This window comes from Salmo salar, chromosome 22, assembly GCF_965601325.2.
Source record: "Salmo salar chromosome 22, fSalSal1, whole genome shotgun sequence".
Lineage (NCBI taxonomy): Eukaryota > Metazoa > Chordata > Actinopteri > Salmoniformes > Salmonidae > Salmo > Salmo salar.
Genome location: NC_138312.1, coordinates 21,953,275 through 21,973,195, shown reverse-complemented (window position 1 = coordinate 21,973,195; position 19,921 = coordinate 21,953,275). Strand labels below are relative to the sequence as shown.

The window sequence follows — 19,921 nt, the reverse complement described above, 5'->3', positions numbered from 1 at the left end:
GGGGCCTGTTGGAATCCTCTGGCAGATTATGTCGGTATTCCAGTTGTAGAGGATTGGCGGTGTTCCGTGCCCCATACCAGCAGTAGAAGGGGTCCGGATATTGTAGCCCAGGAGTGGGCTTCGGTGGTAGCCCAGGAGCCCTAGCCAGGCTAGCTTCAGGCTAATTAGTGCTTGCTCCGGGATGGAAACGCTAGCCAGGAGTAGTCACCCGGGATTGCAGTTAGCTAGTTGCGAAGATCCAGATGAAAATGTTCAGAGTTTGCGGTAGGAATCCGGGGATATGGAGAGAAAAAAAAATAGGTCCGTTATGCTCTGGTTTGAGTCACGTTGTACGGACTGGCGAGAGCTTTCCGAGCGGGAGGTTAGCTGATTACTGGTATCAGTGGTTTGCTGACTGATAGCTGGTAGGTAGTTAGCTGTCTAGCTTCAGTTGAGGGATTCCAGATCCGAAGTAAATAGAAATACTTTAGAAAAAAAACAGATCCACGCCACATTGGGTGAGGCCGGTTGCAGGAGAGTATTTAGAAGTTGAAGTTTAGGAAAATATTTTTAAAAGATATGCGAAGAAAAAGATATATACACAGGACACGACAGGACAGGGACAAAGACGTCTGACTGCTACGCCATCTTGGATAAGCGTAATGTATATATTAAGCTGTTACATCTTCCCTTAGTAAACATTTGAAACATCACTCGGAATTTGGTCTCTTTTGTATGATAAATATCTTCATTGTATATTGAGATATTGGTCTTCATATCAATATAATTTCAGACAGTAGTTTTGAAAGTAGTGCTCACAAGCCAAAACGGGTTCCAAAAAATGGTGCGCAATTAGTATGTCATCCATTTCGTATGATATGTTACATCCTGCAAATTCTTTGCAATTCGTATGACATGTTACAAATTCCAATTCGTACATTATGTTATGAATTTGTAAGTGCTTAAGATCCCGGACTGCATCTTTAATAAAGATACCATTTATTTTTCATGATGATCTAATTTTGTGTTTCACTGCTGGGAAGCCAGCAGTGTAGTCACCTCAGCCATGTTGTGCTGTTGCTTGTCCATTCTGGCCAATTGTAGGCTGATTGTGCTTTCATTAAAACAGCGGCAGGCGGTCTGCACGACCACATCCATAACGCCAAACCGCATCTGGTGAAAAGGAAGAAGACCCACGCTGTCCACCCACACCTAGGTCAAGTCACGCATCTGCCAAACAGGGCTGAAATTCAATTTATTCCTTAATTCAAATCATCATTACAGGCTAAAACATATTCATCAGAAGACAATATGCTCTCATTTTAATTTAGTCAGTCACTGAGGTTGTTTCTTCACAGAAATGTTTACATAGTCATGATTTAGTATTCAGTTTGCAGAGGGAGAGGTCCACACACACACACACACACACACACACACACACAAACGTAAAACAACATAAAATGCACCCTTTTACCCACGTGATCAACTGTAAATCCATCAGCCCTCTTTGCACCATTCTTACACTGCAATCCCCAGAATACAACCACTCATCTAATTAGTGTAACAACAGCTTGCTACAAAATGTGATAGGAGGGAACCATCTGTATCTCAATCTCCTTCAAAAGCATCCATCTCACAACCCTAAGGTACATGATGACAGGTACCTGAGTAGGGACACAGATTACAGCTGTTCTGTCCTTCAAACACTCAATCTGACACTCAAATCAAATAACATCTTATTTGTCACTTGCTTCGAAAACAACAGGTGTAGACTAACAGCGAAATGCTTACTTAAGGGTCCTTCCCAACAATGCAGAGAGAAAAAGGAAAAGTAATTGAAAAATAGATCAATTATAAATACGCAATGAGTAATGATAACTTGGCTATATACACAGGGTATCAGAACCGAGTCGATGTGCAGGGCTATGAGGTAATTGAGGTAGATATGTACAGTGCCCTCCACTAATATTGGCATCCTTGGTAAACATGAGCAAAACGGTCTGTAAAAAAAAATATATATATTTGCTGTTTATCCTCTTGGTGTTTCATTCAAAGTAAAATTAAGTAAAAAAATAAATGTGAAGTAAATTAAATAAATATTTTTCTTCAAAACACCCCTAGAAATTATTGTGAGTAAAATCTAACAGAAGTATATTCCCATGCATATTTTATGTTTTAAGTTCACCTGAGTGATTAGGAATACTTAAGTGTTAAACCATGACTTCCTGTTTCACTGGGGTAAAAATATGAGGTGACATAGTCAACCATCACTATGGGAAAGACCCGAGAATACAGTAATGATATGCGACAAAAGGTTGTTGAGCTGCACAAATCAGGAAATGGCAATGAGAAAATAGCTCAACGGTTGGAAATGCCCATTTCCACTATCAGGGCAATAATTAAGAAGTTTAAAGCAACTGGAGATGTCCTCTTCCAGGCCGATTGTTAATGTGTGTCTATATTGACCCCACGCACAGTGAGGAGGATGGTAACAGTGGCTAAAAAAATTCCAAGGATCACAGCTGGAGAATTGCAGATGTTAGTTAGGTCTTGGGATCAGAAAGTCTCCAGAACTACGATCAGACACCACCTACGTAACCACAAGTTGTTTGGGAGGGTTGCCATAAAAACGCCTTTGCTGTCATCAAACAACAAACATAAGCGCCTACAGTTTGCCAAACATTACTGGAACTTTCAATGGGACCGGGTTCTATGGTCAGATGAGACCAAAATAGAGCTTTTTGGAAACAAACACCAGAGGTGGGTTTGGTGTAGACAGAAAGATAGCCATGCAGAAAAGCACCTCATCCCACTGTGAAGTATGGTGGTGGATCTTTGATGTTGTGGGGCTGTTTTTCTTCCAAAGGCACAGGACAACTTGTTAGGATACATTGTATCATGGAATCCATCAAGTACCAGCAGATATTAAATCAAAACCTGACTGCCTCTTCTAGGAAGCTTAAACTGGGCCTTGGTTGGATCTTCCAGCAGGACAATGAACCAAAGCACACCTCAAAATCAACACAAAAACGGTTCTCTGACCACAGAATCAAGGTTTTGCCATGGCCGTCCCAGACCCCTGGCCTAAACCACATAGAAAACCTGTGGGATGAGCTGAAGAGGACAGTCCACAAGCATAGAGAGAATCTGTATTGAGGAATGGTCTCAGATCCCTTGCCATGTGTTCTCCAACCTCGTTACGCATTATAGGAGAAGACTCAGAGCTGTTATCTTGGCAAAGGGAGGTTGCACACAGTATTGAATGAAGGGGTGACAATAATAAACACATACTTTAGAAAAATATTTATTTTATGTTAAGAGTTTATTTTTTCTTTCAATTATTTTACTTTTAATTAAAGTTAGATTTTTGTGAATATTTTCAATGAAAGACCAATAGGATAAACAATAAAGATTTTTTTTTACATTCTGTTTTGCTCATACAGCTGAAGTCGGAAGTTTATATACACCTTAGCCAAATACATTTAAACTCAGTGTTTCACAATTCATTGTCCATTTGGAAGACCCATTTGCGACCAAGCTTTAACTTCTTGACTGATGTCTTGAGATGTTGCTTCAATATATCCACATAATTTTCAATTCCTCATGATGCCATCTATTTTGTGAAGTGCACCAGTCCCTCCTGTAGCAAAGCACCCCCACAACATGATTCTGCCACCCCCGTGCTTCACGGTTGGGATGGTGTCTTCGGCTTGCAAGCATAACCCTTTTTCCTCTCCTTCCTGAGCAGTATGACGGCTGTGTGGTCCCATGGTGTTAATACTTGCGTACTACTGTTTGTACAGATGAAGGTGGTACCTTCAGGCATTTGGAAATTGCTCCCAAGGATGAACCAGACTTATGGAGGTCTACCATTTTTTCTGATGTCTTAGCTGATTTGTTTTGATTTTCCCATGATGCCAAGCAAAGAGGCACTGAGTTTGAAGGTAGGCCTTGAAATACATCCACAGGTTCACACCTCCAATTGACTCAAATTATGTCAATTAGTCTATCAGAAGCTTCTAAAGCCATGACATCGTTTTCTGGAATTTTCCAAGCTGTTTAAAGGCAGTCAACTTAGTGTATGTAAACTTCTGACCAACTGGAATTGTGATACAGTGAATTATAAGTGAAAGAATCTGTCTGTAAACAATTGTTGGAACATTTACTTGTGTCATGCATGAAGTAGATGTCCTAACTGACTTGCCAAAACTATAGTTTGTTTACAAGAAATTTGGGGAGTGGTTGGAAAACGAGTTTTAATGACTCCAACCTAAGTGTATGTAAACTTCCGACTTCAACTGTATTTACCAAGGGTGCCAATATTAGTGAAGGGCACTGTACATATAGGTAAGGATAAAGTAACTAGGAAACAGGATAGATAATAAACAGTAGCAGCAGCACATGTGATGAGTCAAAAGACTGGCTTGGGGGTAGAAGCTGTTCAGGGTCCTGTTGGTTCCAGACTTGGTGCATCGGTATTGCTTGCCATCTGGTAGCAGAGAGAACAGTCTATGACTTGGGTGTCTGGAGTCTTTGACAATTTTTAGGGCCTTCCTCTGACACTGCCTGGCATACAGGTCCTGGATGGCAGGGAGCTCGGCCCCAGTGATTTGCTGGGCCGTACGCACTACCCTCTGTAGCACCTTGCGATGATGCAGCCAGTCAAGATGCTCTCAATGGTGCAGCTGTATAACTTTTTGAGGATCTGAGGGCCCATGCTGAATCTTTTCAGCCTCCTGAGAGGGAAGAGGTGTTTGTCGCGATTGTCTTGGTGTATGTGGACCATGATTGGGGTGTGTAGACCATTCCTTAATGATGTGGACCCCGAGGAACTTGAAGCTCTCGACCTGCTCCACTACAGCTCCGTCGATGTGGACGTGCTCGACCCTTCATTTCCTGTAGTCCACAAACAGCTCCTTTGTCTTGCTAACATTGAGGGAGAGGTTGTTGTCCTGGCACCACATTGCCAGGTCTCTGACCTCCTCCCTGTAGGCTGTCTCATCGTCGTCGGTGATCAGGCGTACCACCATCGAGTCATCTGCAAACGTAATGATGGTAATGGAGTCATGCGTGGCCACACAGTCATGGGTGAACAGGGAGTAAAGGAGTGGACTAATCACACACCGCTGAGGGGCACCTGTGTTGAGTCAGCGCGGCAGATGTGGTGTTGCCTACCCTCACCATCTGGGTGTGGCCCGTCAGGAAGTCCAGGATCCAGTTGCAGAGGGAGGTGGTTAGTCCCGGGGTCCTTAGCTTAGTGATGAGCTAGGAGGGCACTATGGTGTTAAATGCTGAGCAATAGCCAATGAACAGCATTATCACGTAGGTGTTCCTTTTGTCCAGGTGGTAAAGGGCAGTGTGGAGTGCAATAGAGATTGCATCATCTGTGGATCTGTTGGGGCGGTATGCAAATTGAAGCGGGTCCAGGGTGTCTGGGATGCAGTGGCAGTCGGTGCAATTTAAGATAAGGGAGGATTAACATGGCCTTATTTCTATTGCAGCATATTGGATGACTGTCATTTATACTCCTTTCACCCAGTTCAATGTAACAACGATAGGCTTAGGTTACTACATGATACTCAAATTTTCCCTGTACCCATCATGAGGTTGCTACAACCTAGCCTAAGAATGAAAGTTTACAAAGTAGGTTGACAGATCGAGATAATTTTGAGTAATCAAGGTGACAGTGACACATTCAATACCGTCTTGCACACTCTTGCCTGCATCTAGCTGATCTAGGGTGTAATCATCAGTCCAACAAGAGTTTCTATCGGACAAATTCTGGTATATTTATCCCCACTTCCGTTTTGAGAAACGTTTTTCAACAGAATCAGTGCAATGAATACACCCCTGATCACAGTTCACTTTCATAACAGCCACATACAAACAGTTTGTTATATATATAATTCCTTCTCACATCTATCTACGCGCTCTCCTCCTCTCACCTTTTCCCTTCGCTTGTGGACTTGTGCACAACATATCATCTGTCTGTGACCAGGTGAAAAAACCTTTCCAAGCCAAACCTTCATATCATGACCACAAACCACTACAACACAGCCTACATTGTTGTCACATCGTAGTCAACATAGCTACTAGAACTAACACGTTAGTAAACCCGCTACAATCATGTAGTACAGTGTACAGTCAGCAGCAAGCAGATTAGCTGTTACACCGGCGGGACGGGGTGAAAATACATTTATAAAACCAAAAGCTTACCTTGACTTGGAAGAGTTCTAGGGTTGGATAGCCATAGCCAGCTAGCTAACATAGCATCCCTTTCTGTTTGAGCCGGGTGTTTGAGTAGGCTAAAATAGCTAGCTGCCTAGCTAAGTAAGTGAAAGTGAAAAAATATATACTATGAAATATAGCGCTCTTGCTATATCTTGCTTCTTAATTTTGGAAGAAATGAATTTGTTGCCTTTCTCTCTCTTTGAGTCAACTACTCACTACATTTTATTCACTGCAGTGCTAGCTAGCTGTAGCTTATGCTTCCAGTACTAGTGTCATTCTCTGCTCCTTTAATTGGGATGACAACATGTCAGTTCATGCTACAAGAGCTATGATAGGTTGTAGGATATCCTCGGGAAGTTGTCACAATTACTGTATAAGTCTATAGAAAAGGTTGAGAACCATGAGCCTCCTAGGTTTTGTATTGAAGTCAATGTACCCAGAGCTAACTTTCCTCCGGCTACACCATGTTGCTACCCTAAAGAGTGCTGCAGAGGCTACTGTAGAACTTCATTGCAAAACAGTGTGCTTTTAATACATTTTTGGTGACGTGAATATATTAGTATAGTTTTATCTAAAAAGGATAACTTTTAATGTTTCACAATTTTATTTTTATAAAATTCACTGAGGAGGATGGCCCTCCCCTTCCTCCTATGAGGAGCCTCCACTGTGGGATGATGGTGTTGTTGTGAGCCATGACCAGCCTTTCAAAGCATTTTATGGCCACAGATGTGAGTGCTACAGGGCGGTAGTCATTTAGGCAGGTTACCTTGGAGTTCTTGGTGGTCTGCTTGAAACATGTAGGTATTACAGACAGTCAGTCAGGGAGGTTGAAAATGTCAGTGAAGACACTTGCCAGCTGGTCAGTGCATGCTCTGGCGTGGCCTGGCCTCTTTTAATGTGTCATAACAGTGTGTGTGTGTGTGTGTGTGTGTGTGTGTGTGTGTGTGTGTGTGTGTGTGTGTGTGTGTGTGTGTGTGTGTGTGTGTGTGTGTGTGTGTGTGTGTGTGTGTGTGTGTGTGTGATATTGACAGTAATTTTGTCATCAAACCACAGCAGAGGCTAATTCTATGTAACACACAGCAAGTCTGTGCAGATATTTGTTCGCACATCCAACAGCTCATTCATTTTCACTCTTTCCGTTGAGATGGAAAATGTACATGAAAATAAACATCATGTCAACTGAAGCCACAGCAATAGGTTTGACGAGCCTCATTCTGTGGTAGAGGCAGATACAGATAGAGATGACAGGACTCCTTCCTGTGTCCCTGCCAGAAGATGAGTCACTAGCAGTATTAATGTTCAGGGGTGGCCCTGCCTTTTAACTGGAACCAGGAGAGTGGACGGGACACATTATTGAATTAAGAAACGGCAGAAAAGTCTTTTCAATCTTGGCCTGGACTACAATGATACCTAGGTCTTAAATAGAGAATAGAATGGCTAGGCCTACAGACTAAATGTTTTACTTTTACATTTTAAACATTTAGCAGACGCTCTTATCCAGAGTGATTAAGATTGAATCCTACTACACCGGCTATGGCGCTCGTCGGATGTGGCAGGTCCAAACAGGCCCCCATTAACATCGACGGGGCTGAAGTGGAGCAGGTCGAGAGTTTTAAGTTCCTTGGTGTCCACATCACCAACAAACTATCATGGTCCAAACACACCAAGACAGTCATGAAGAGGGCACGACAACAACTTTTCCCCCTCAGGAGACTGAAAGGATTTGGCATGGGTCCCCAGATCCTCAATTTTCTTACAGCTGCACCATCGAGAGCATCCTGACTGGTTTCATCACTAGCTGGTATAGAAACTGCTCAGCATTTGACTGTAAGGCGCTACAGAGGGTAGTGCGTATGGCCCAGTACATCAATGGGGCCAAGCTCCTGCCATCCATGACCTATATACTATGCGGTGACAGAAAAAGGCACAGTCACCCAAGTCATAGACTGTTCTCTCTGCTATTGCACGGCAAGCGGTACCGTAGCACCAGGTCTAGGTCCAAAAGGCCCCAAGCCATAAGACAGCTGAACAATTAATCAAATGGCCACCCAGACTATTTACATTATCTATGCATAGTCACTTTACCCCTACCTACATGTACAAATTACCTCGACAAACCTGTACCCCCGCACATTGACTCCGTACCTGTACCCCCTGTATAGCCTCGTTATCGTTATTTTATCGTGTTACTTTTTATTAAATTTTTTACTTTAGTTTATTTAGTAAATATTTCCTTAATATTTCTTGAACTGCATTGTTGGCTTGTAAGTAAACATTTCACGGTAAGGTCTACACCTGTTTTATTCGGCGCATAGTGACAAATACAAATTGATTTGATTTGGTTAACAGGAGCAATTAGGGTTCTACAGATTTGTCACCTAGTAGGCTTGGGGATTCAAACCAGCAACCTTTTGGTTAATGGCCCAACGCTCTTAACTGCAAGGCTACCTGCCGCCCTTGGCCAGCGTCCTGTGTGTGTGGCAACTGAATGGTTAATCCTGGACAGACAAAAGCCTGGATGATGACTTAAGACATCCTGAAGGGCTCACTACACCTTCTTCCATTGAACCCAGTATGACTGACATGTGGACCCCCTCTTTAAAGGCCACCATCATCCTATTATTCTGGCTGCCTACTTCTCAGCCCACCCTCTCCATTCAACAATGATCAATAGCTATCCATTCCATTCTCTATGATACAATATGATTGCCGTTAGCACAGTACCTTGGTAGTCACACTCATCTATTGTTCTGCCTCCATAGTGCCCTTCACACCACCCACACTCTCTCTCCATCTCACAATGGTCATATTCTTTTTGCAGTATTCATTCCAGTCCTCTTTCCTGCTTGGATTAAAGAGTATTCAATCCCACACTAAACACTGTGCTTTTCTGTGAAAGGTGCCTATTCATCTAATAACCCTGGAAGGTGGATGGATTTTCCAGGGGTTTAAAGTAAGGCTGATTTCACAGCACACTTTTACCATTTCAACCCATTGGAATTTAATGAGAAGCAAGCCTCAAATCACAGCATCAAAAGGGTGTTAAAAGTTGACGCTGCACCTCAAGTCACCTCTCAGACCTAGAGAAAGGAGTGAAACTGAGAAATCTCCATCAGTGAAAGTGTTAGTGTTAAGACAAATGCCTGGTAAAGGACATGAGGTGAAGCTCTTATCTCACCTGGCAGGCGTTGTAGAGGAGCTGGTGCTCAAACTTCTTGATGCCCAGGATGGACTGGAACATCTCGTAGAGCTGGTCCTTACTGAGGATGAGCTCTGAGGCTGCGCTGGCAGTCATCCGCAGCTGGTGCTTCCTGGGGTCATCCTCTCCACGGTAGATGGTGTCAAACTTGGCCATCCAGGAGCTGAGCACCGTCTCCTTACTTAGGCCGTCGATCTCCGGCAGGCTACGGACACGCTTCTCAATGTGCTTCTTGAAAACCTCCCGCGAGTCACTGGCCGAGCAGCCTCCGCTCTGGACCATCCGGGACACACGGTCACTCTTCAGGAATATCTGTGGTCATGGTTAAGAGCAGAGATGGGGGATTAGGCATGTGGTTTAAGTATTAAAAAGGCACAAGGAACATACAGGAAGAACATACAGTTTGGTTGTGAGGTTGGGATGAATTTTATTTTAACTCAATTTCTGAATTGGAAATTGCCCATTATTTTCTGTGAGACGTTCTCCCCTGCATCTGTGTAAAGAAGCCCTGGTGGCAGCCTGACTCATCTTTGCTTCTCGAGGGAAGTGAAATGTCTAAAGTAGTGCTTCTCTCTTTGAGGATTTGCTGCAGCTTGGTCTTTCTGTCTTCATGATGAAGGTGCAGAGGAAAATAAATGATTGTAGTTTCAATTAAATCTGGCATTGTTGTGCTTATCTGTTCAATCCCAAACTGCACATTTATTTTCCCACAATTCTCACAAAGCAATTTTCCATGCGAAGGGGTGTGGGTTAGGGAAAGAGAAAGACAGAGAGAGGGATCCATATGTGTGGCTGACTCAGATGTTGGCCCTCTCTCTACCATGCAGGCTCCTTATGGTTCACGGTGACAGGCTCCCTGTTCCCAATCAGTGCCTAACGCAGGGTGAAGACTGAGGGCCATCGCCTCTGAGCCAGATACAGATACACAGACATTCATCATCCTCTGTCTGGTGTCAGCTTTGGGCACTTGCAACTTTTTCTGAAACAGCAGCAGTGCTCTCAGAGGTCCAAAAAGAAGGGTACATTGCATGGGAGTGTTGAAGATAGTACTCCTGATATAGACAATAAAATTTAAATGTTAGCTAGAATTTTTTTTTCTTCATGTAGCTTAATCCTAAATTCTGCCAAGGAAGAGCACCCCAGGTCTCCTCCAGGCTCTAGGGCAGGTGGGGATGTGGGGAGTGTGTAAGCATCCAGAACACAGTCAGTAAGAGCATTGGGCTTTAATTGAATTGGAAAACCAGCTTTAGCTGGGTGTTGAGTAATGAAGCATTTCAATTCACTAATTTAGGCTTATTGAAGTGTTGTATCAATTAATTCTGCAGGCAGAGCAAATCGCATTCACTTTTGTCTCATTTTCTGTAACTTTTTGGGAGCTTTGAGATAGTGTTTCGAACATCGTTCTTCTATGATTTCAGAGTTGCCAAGGCAGACATATTGAAAGGGATGGATAGTCATACTTTCTTGTATTTATTTTTTTGGTACTTTTCACCCCTTTTCCATGTTATCCAATTGGTAGTTACAGTTATGGCCCATTGCTGCAACTCCTGTATGGACTCGGGAGAGGCGAAGGTCGAGAGCCATGCGACCTCCGAAACACGACCCTGCCAAGCCGCACTGCTTCTTGACACACTGCTCGCTTAACCTGGAAGCCAGCCGCACCAATGTGTCGGAGGAAACACTGTACAACTGGCGACCGAAGTCAGAGTGAATGCGCCCGGCCCAAAACAAGGAGTCGCTAGAGTGCAATGGGACAAGGACATCCCGGCCGGCCAAACCCTCTACCTAACCCGGATGACGCTGGGCCAATTGTGTGCCACCTCATGGGTTTCCCCGTCGCAGCCAGCTGCAAAACAGCCTGGGATCTAACCCAGGTCTGTAGTGACGCCTCTAGCACTGCGATGCAATGACTTCGACCGCTGCGCCACTCGGGAGGCCCTGGATAGGCATACTCAAATCTACTTTTTTGGAGCACAATATGTCCATGGATTCAGCTTAGCACCTCACATAGCCTCTGTCTGGACTATTAATATTTTAGAGGCCTATTTTGGGAAGTCCAATTCATTTGAATCTGTCAGATGCAGGAGGAAAATATCCAGACGATTTGGTTCGTCCGCAGAAGACTATTTAAAACTGCAGAATAATCATTGGTGAATACAAATAAACAGATAACACAATCCTAACACTTAAACAAACTGTATTCCTGTACAGACCCTCCCACACACGCACACGCACATGCACACACACACACAGAGTAGGGCCTTACATCATAGTAGCTCTGGACTGCATTGATGAAGGCCTCGTCTGCCACTATCTGGGTGTCACCACTGAGGAAAGCCTGGAAACGCTCCTTCACTGTCTGTAGCTGCTGCTTACTGATCTGAGAGAGGAGACAGACAGACAGACAGACAGACAGACAGACAGACAGACAGACAGACAGACAGACAGACAGACAGACAGACAGACAGACAGACAGACAGACAGACAGACAGACAGACAGACAGACAGACAGACAGACAGAGTCAATATAGAGGGAAACAACAGAGTAATAGGAATCATGGTAACATTAAGTTAGCTCATAGGTTTCATATTACTTCACTTTAAACATTTGTCACAGTCCCCTTATAAAATGAATAAGTTTATATCAATGTTGAATATACAGTAAAACATTTTTTTTTAAATGTGTCTTTCTTCACTTAACACAACTCCTCTTTTTGGATCCTCTTTGCATGCATAGATCTTTCTTTTTCAGTGCTAAATTGAAACATGTCCTCCCGTTTAAACCGTGATTTCACACAAATAATTTAACTGCCCTGCGCAGCCCCGGTCCCAGCACTCATCTCAGTCCTCCTGTTACCAATTACACATTTCCTGGTTCTATCTCATGCCGTTTGTAACATCCGGGTCGTTCCACCAATTTGGTGCCTTTTAAGATGTGTAACTTTGTAAGAAAAGAAACTTCAGATTTTACCAAATGGTTACATTCTGTCATAAAGGGCACATGGGCAACTTAATAAAAAACACATTTTCCATCACAAGAAGTTAAATAAATAAAAAACATACAAAAGTAAATGCCTATTAAGTGCCAAATAAAGTAGCAGGGTTGACGATTGCATCTTAAATCAAACAAAAATCCCCTTGTGACAGTGGAAAAGGAAGCACATTTCTAGTCTATCTAGCTGTAGGTAACAGGGTTCACGTGTTATGCTCAACCCGCTTAGGTTTTACCACAAAACACCAGAATATTGCCAAAAAGAGTAGAACCAGCTCACCTGCTTTAACACTATGATTTGACTATTAGATGTTTCTTTCCAAAAATATTTTTAAAGGAATAGTTTCACCACCTTAAAACGAGATTTCAGTTCACTTAACATTGTTGACCTTAAAATATGGGACAGGTTTTTTTTTTTTACCTTAAAAGGAATCACCAATAACATAAGTGGTGGAAAAAGTACCCAATTGTCATACTTGGGTCAAAGTAAAGATACACTAATAGAAAATGACTCAAGTAAAAGTGAAAGTCACCCCGTAAAATACTACTTGAGTAAGAGTCTAAAATTATTTTGTTTTAAATATACTTATGTATCGAAAGTAAATGTAATTGCTAAAATATACTTAAGTATCAAAAGTAAAAGTATAAATAATATCAAATTCCTTATATTAAGCAAACAAGATGTGGCCATTTTATTTTTATTTACGGATAGCCAGGGGGACACTCAGACATCATTTACAAAATGAAGCATGTGTCTTTAGTGAGTCTGCCAGATCAGAGGCAGTAGGGAAGACCAGGGGTGTTGAATTAGACCATTTTCCTGTCCTGCTAAGCTTTCAAAATGTAAATAGTACTTTTGGGTATCAGGGAAAATGTATGGCGTAAAAACTACATTATTTTCTTTAAGAATGTAGTGAAGTAAAAGTTGTCAAAATATAAACAGTCAAGTAAAGATACCCCAAAAAAATACTTAAGTAGTACTTTAAGTATTTTTTGATAAATACTTTACACCACTGCATTAAATAAATAATAATCTTCAGAAATGTCTTTGTCAAAGCAACAAAATAACTAGGGCTTTACAATCATTTACAATCATCGAGAAATTTTGGGGTTAAAATCATCCTGTGTCATAGGATTTCAAATGCAGAATTTTGCCACTTTAGCAAGTGTTTATTCATATAAAAAAATAGGATTTATTGAATTCTCCATGTGGTCTATATTGAAGGGCACTTAACTGAACAGGCTTTTAAAATGCAATATTGATGCACAATTTCCACTTGAAATATCAAAGGGATGCAAAGGTTACTCATTTCATGGAACGACCCATCCACATCTTTATTTGTAAACTTCACAGTGCTTTTAAGACAAAAAAAAATGCCACCTTAATTCTGGATTACAGTCCTCGCCAACATTTTAAAAACTGGGGTCTCTCAACTGACAGTAACAATGAGGAGGTTTTTTGCATAAAAATGCATTAGTGGTGCAATCGCTGTATGGCAAAAACCTATTATCCCACGGCAACAGGACTGATATATAGGCTATAAATAAATGATTGGGTGTTAAAGATGTTCAAATATAGATAGGAAATGAGTTTGGACTGATGTTGCCACAGTAATAGTGCACACGTCACTTGTGCAAATGTACACTCAGACAGTTTATTAGTTATACCACCACGTTCATGAAAATGGTTCATTCCTACAGACAGACAGTGAGTCATGTGAACGTGGCTTGCTATATAAAGTAGGCAAACAGGCATAGAGGCATACAGTTACTGTTAGATTGAACATTAGAATAGGCAAAACGAGTGACCTAAGCGACTATGAGCGTGGTATGATCGTTGGTGCCAGTTCCAGTATCTCAGAAACGGCAAGCCTCCTGAGATTATCACGCACGACAGTGTCTAGGGTTCACCGAGAAGGGTGCGACAAACAAAACACATCCAGTCAGCAGCAGTCCTTTGAGCAAAAACAGCTCATTGATGAGAGGTCCAAGGACCGTTCATGGCAAGAATCTTGCAAGCTAGCAGACAGGCCACAAACAAGCAAATAACAGTGCAGTACAACACGGAGTGCATAACGGCATTGAGGAACGCACAACTCGTCGGTCGGTGTCACGGATGGGCTACTGAAGACGACCACACCGGGTTCCACTCCTATCATCTAAAAACAAGAAGTGGCTCCAGTGGGCATGCGATCACCAACACTGGACAAATGAGGACTGGAAAAACATCACCTGGTCCGATGGATCCTGGTTCCTGTTGCGTCATGCTAATGGTAGTCAGGATTTGGCGCAAGCAGCATGAGTCCATGGCCCCATCCTGCCTGGTGTCAACGGTACAGGCCGGTGGCGGTGGTGAAATGGTGTGGGGAGCATTTTCCTGGCACACGTTAGGTCCTTTGATACCAATTGAGCAACGTTTCCATACCCAAAATAATTCAGGCTGTTCTGGAGTCAAATGGGGGTCCGACCCGGTATTAGATGGGTGTACCTAATAAACTGGCCAGGTAAACACACAGGCTGGTAGGAGCAGAGATAGACAAGAGAGCAGGTCTAACTGGGAGGATAGAGAAAGTGATGCAGTATAGACGAGGTGACACGAGGCAGTACAGCCATAATGAAACTTTTAGGTCCTATCTAGGAATGTGATGTTGACTGATGATAATCACCCAAACGACGTCCATCATTTATCAAAGTCTTTACCACACACTCGCAACATGTTTAGAGGAAGAGAGGGGAGGGAAGCCAACTGTTCTGTCATCATTTTGGCAAGGAACAAGATACTGTAATTCATTAAAATGTATTATCAATGCGCCCTTCATGTGGTCTCTCTCCTTTGTCCTCTACACAAGACAAACAAGCAGGCAATAAGTAGAACAGATTGGCCCCGCCCCGATCAGAACAAATGAGGGAGCAGTGTGTCTCGGTTTCTCTTCTGTCTCTGACACTAATGTCTAAATCCACACCCACCAACTCACCCCTGGACATCTGTCCCCTCTCACCGCTGTCCCAAGTGACTTTTACCGTGGTCACCATGTCACAGGCAACTCCAGGAAGCCATGTAGTGATTACCCTTAATGGGGTCAAGGTTCAGAGTTCAACATGACCTTTCCACTACTAGCCTCTCTGCCGAGGGCTATACTAAAACCCTGAAATGAGGTCAATGGTTATAGCACAGATTATAGTTATGGAAGTGACAAACATTCAATTGAATCTGTACAATAGCCATCCTCATTTATCCACCATCTAACATGTAGAGAATCTCAACAGTTTTCTGAGATCTAGTGAGCTCTACTCACACACTCCAAATAAAACCTATTATCAATATGAGTTCCGTTTTTGATAAGCTACCAAAGAAAGGGTTAAAGTTAGCTCAAATAAATATATGTAGCCTCAGAAACAAAGTGAATGAGATTAGTAATTTGCTAATCTTAGATAATATTAATATATTAGCAATTTCTGAGACTTACTTAGACAGCACCTTTGAGACAGGAATGTCTAGAGGGGAGGTGTTACTGTATATATTCAGAGGCATATTCCTGTAAAGGTCAGAGAGGATCTCATGACAAATGAAGTGGATGTCGTCTACCATAGCGCCCTTCACTTTATCACAGGTGACAGTTTTAATACTCACCACTGTTAATACTCACCACTCACCACTCTATTAACAGGTTGGCTGGTACTCAATAAAGTCCTGTAGATCCCTTCATTACCCCTTTATGTTTACAAAGCTCTACTACACAAGCTACCAACTTACATAACTTTTTTGCTGAAGTATAAAAGAATGAGCTACGAAACCCGCTCGCATGGTTGGTTAACTCTTGAGGTCCCTCTGGTCTTGACCAATTTAGGTAAATCCTCCTTTTGTCACACCCTGATCTGTTTCAGCTGTCTTTGTGCTTGTCTTCACCCCCTCCAGATGTCACCCATCTTCCTAATTTTCCCCAGTGTATTTATACCCGTGTTCTCTGTTTGTCTGTTGCCAGTTTGTTTTGTTTCGTCAAGCCTACCAGTGTTTTTCTCCGCGCTCCTTTCTGTCTCTAGTTTCTGATTTCCAGCTTTTCCGGTTTTTGACCATTCTGCCTGCCCTGACGCTGAGCCTGGCTGTCGTTCTGTACCTTGTCACATCACCCTGGATTTCTGACCTATGCCTGCCCTGACCCTGAGCCTGCCTGCCGTTCTGCACTTTTCAGACTCTGCTCTGGACTACTGACCTCTGCATGCCCTTGACCTGTCGTTTGATTGCCCCCCTGTTTTTGTAATAAACTTTTGTTACTTCGAAACTGTCTGGGTCTTCTCCTGAGCCTTGACACCTTTAGTTTTATTGCCCCCCATTGCTGGATTAACCTGCAAAATTCCTTGCGTCTTGATTCTCTGGTGCCACTAGGGCCATTCAGGACTCTGGTGTTAAATTAATTAATTGAGGATTGTAGTTATTTTGATTCATTTTAATTGGTTTAATTGTTGAAATTGTAATATTGTAAACCTAGTAGTTTATTTGTATCTTTATTCTTCTTAATTTATTTGGAATGTTAACTTTCTTTGATTGTGATAATGTGTGCACTCAGGGCACCATTGCAAATGAGATCCTGGTCTCAATTGGGCTTCCCTGAATAAAAGTTTAAAAAATAAGTGCTGTGGTTGCAGGTTCACCTGCCTCATCTGAAGCCTCTTCTTTTAGGGTGCTGCTACAGGCTACCAAGTGCAAACTGTCAGTATCTGGAGTATATGTGTCTGATGTTAGATACTGATAGAGAAAGTAATTTTCTTGGTGACCTGAACATTGACTGATTGCCTGTTCTTAGTAAACTGATGGAGCCAATTGTGTTTGAACCAATACAAATCAAATCAAACTTTGTCACATGCGCCGAATACAATGCTATTTTTCAAAGAACAAGTTAACTACGAACTTTCAGCATGCATATAGGAAAGGCCACTAAATTTGTACTGCACTGACTCATGCACTGACTAAAATAAATGGATAATAAGATGAGTTAGAGCTGTATTTTTAGATTTCAGTGTAGCCTTTGATGTTACTGATCATAATTTGTATGGCTTTATATCACTTGCCATCACATGGTTGGAGACTTACTTATCCAATAGAACCCAGAGAGTGTTCTTCAATGGAAGCTTCTCTAACATCAGATATGTACAGTGTTGTATCCCTCAGGGCAGTTGCCTTGGGCTGTTACTCTTCTCTATATCTACAAATTATTTGTCACTTGTCATAAAATAAGCTAATATGAATATGTACGCTGATGATTTCACACTCTACACATCAGCACCTACAACCAGTGAGCTCACTGAAACTCTTAGCAAGGAGTTACAGTCAGTGTCAGAAGGGCTAATTAACAATAAACTGGTCTTAAATACATATAAAAACAAAAGTACTGTAATTGGTTCAAAGCATTCTCTTAGGCCTAAACCTCAACTGGAGTTGTACTTTGTCATGTATTTGTACATTTATGTGGACCCCAGGAAGAGTAGCTGCTGCATGTGCAGTAGCTATTGGGGATCCTAATAAACTAAACGAAACACCTATCATCAGCTGTGGATCCTCACCCTGCCCAACCCCATTCACCTCTCTGTCAAGTACTGATAAATAGCCCATATTTGGGTGAGAAAGATGCCTCAGCAGACCAGCTGGGCCACAGGGTTTAATGAAGACTGAACGCCAGCCAACCTCTCACCTCCAGATGCCTGTCGCAATCAGACCCGTATAGTTAATCAGACAGTGGAGCAGACACGGAGTAGACAGCATGTCTGGGGTGAACTACAGTATCACATACTCTCCTAGCACAATACACAGTCACAGAAGGTGTGACCTAAGCAGCACAACAGTCTCTCTTCCTCTCACACCTGTAACCTGTCCCCATCCCTCTACTCTCTCCTCCATTTACACTCTGGTTTGAGTGAATGGAGGATGATCAGTAGCCATTAGTTTTATAGACCCAATATGAGGCCCCAGTAAAGACCAGATATTGGTAGTACTGCCTCAGTTGATCCTGTTAGGCAGCTGTATCCTGTCCTTTCGCCTCATTCTCTCTCTACCTATATGCACCTGACTGTGGGTTAAATTATCTGTAGCACCAGTAATCCCTAAAAAATGTTTCATCCACTCTAGCTCTGCTCTGCTCTCAACACACCAAGGAGAGCTGGAGGCTAAGCTGTATACCAGAAAATAGCAACACTTACACACTGGCAATAAAATAAGCACATTCCACATCTATACCCTGATAAAACACAGCCCCGCAAGCCGATGCGTGAAACATGGTGAGAGGCAGTAAACAATATGCCCACTATATTATTACTTCCATATTACACTGGTTTAAGAAAAAGGCAGACACACATACAATTGTAACACGACTGCTGCTACGCAAAGAATCTGTAGTCCAGCTGCTAAATTCTAGCAATCATCCACTCCATTAAGAGGAATCAGGAGAAATATGTACTGCCAGGGCTGGGGGTTGGGGTAGTTGTCAGGGGAGGGGCAGATGTGCATTCGGGTTTCGGAGTTGATGTGAAATAGTTGCTGCAGTATGTCCAAACACACTTTAATAAATTCTTGACTCCTGACTCCAAACCCCACAGATATTAGAGGACTGAATTTGGCAGAATCTGAGGGCAAGTCTTTTTCTCCATATCACCTTCATATATGTAGCGCTTTCAGATCCGGGTTTACTATGGTAATTGTGGGTGTATTTGGAACATAGGTAATTGTGACCCTCCTGGTTCATGTGTGCACTACAAAGATAACATGTCATTGTTTCCTCTTAGAGAAATCTCACTCACAACAAGGGTGGTGAGAATAGGCGCTATAATGGTCTGTGTGTGTACAGTTTCCATACTGTACGGTCCGTCTCAAGAGTGAATTCCCGCAGGAATCGCATGTGCTTAATGAAGCATTGAATTGTATTGGTTTACATTAGAATCCATCATACATGGGCCTAGATTTACTAAACGCTTGCACCCGTGCAATGTTCACTACTCCCATTTTCAGAGTGGAGTAAAAGACAAAACGAAGCTAAAGACATTGAAACAGTCTTTATTTCTTTATTTAAGTCAGTGTCCTCTAATTGAATTAACTGCGAAGTCAGTACAAGAAACCAGGCACATGCCTGTGTGTAAATATTTGTAATATTTTTTAAGATTGGCACTTTGTATAATCTTAGGATTGATTGGCTTGTACATCCTGGATGCGAAAGAAAAGATACTCATAGAGATATTGTGCATACATAAATAGATGAGTGTGTCTGTGTGATATTCTCTTCCTCCTAAGACAGTGAGGAAAAACCCTTAGGGTTCTCTATAGATGCCTGTCAGACTGAGAGGCCGTCCAGCCATGGCAGCAGTCCAGAAACTACACACACCAACACACTAATCCCAGGGAATTACTAAGGAAAAGGTCAGTGTTCTGACTGGAGTTTGGCACACTGTGTCAGATTTTACATATGCCTCTTCTGCCAGCCTTTTATTGATGAACAGACACAGAGCAAATAGGCACACTCCAAACATTAGATGAC

At 42.4% G+C, this 19,921-nt stretch overlaps 1 protein-coding gene across 6 annotated transcripts in view; it reads right to left on the bottom strand.

Annotated features, from left to right (window-relative positions):
• LOC106582941 (calcium-dependent secretion activator 1) overlaps nucleotides 1-19,921 on the bottom strand; it is a 184,478-nt gene that overhangs the window by 133,361 nt on the left and 31,196 nt on the right. For all 6 annotated transcript variants that reach the window (XM_082967427.1, XM_045705168.2, XM_082967426.1 and 3 more), the window contains exons 2-3: nucleotides 11,676-11,789; nucleotides 9,389-9,721 (exon numbers count right to left, since the gene is read on the bottom strand). In XM_082967427.1, coding sequence (XP_082823553.1) covers nucleotides 9,389-9,721; nucleotides 11,676-11,789 — 447 coding nt within the window. The remainder of the gene's footprint in view (nucleotides 1-9,388; nucleotides 9,722-11,675; nucleotides 11,790-19,921) is intronic.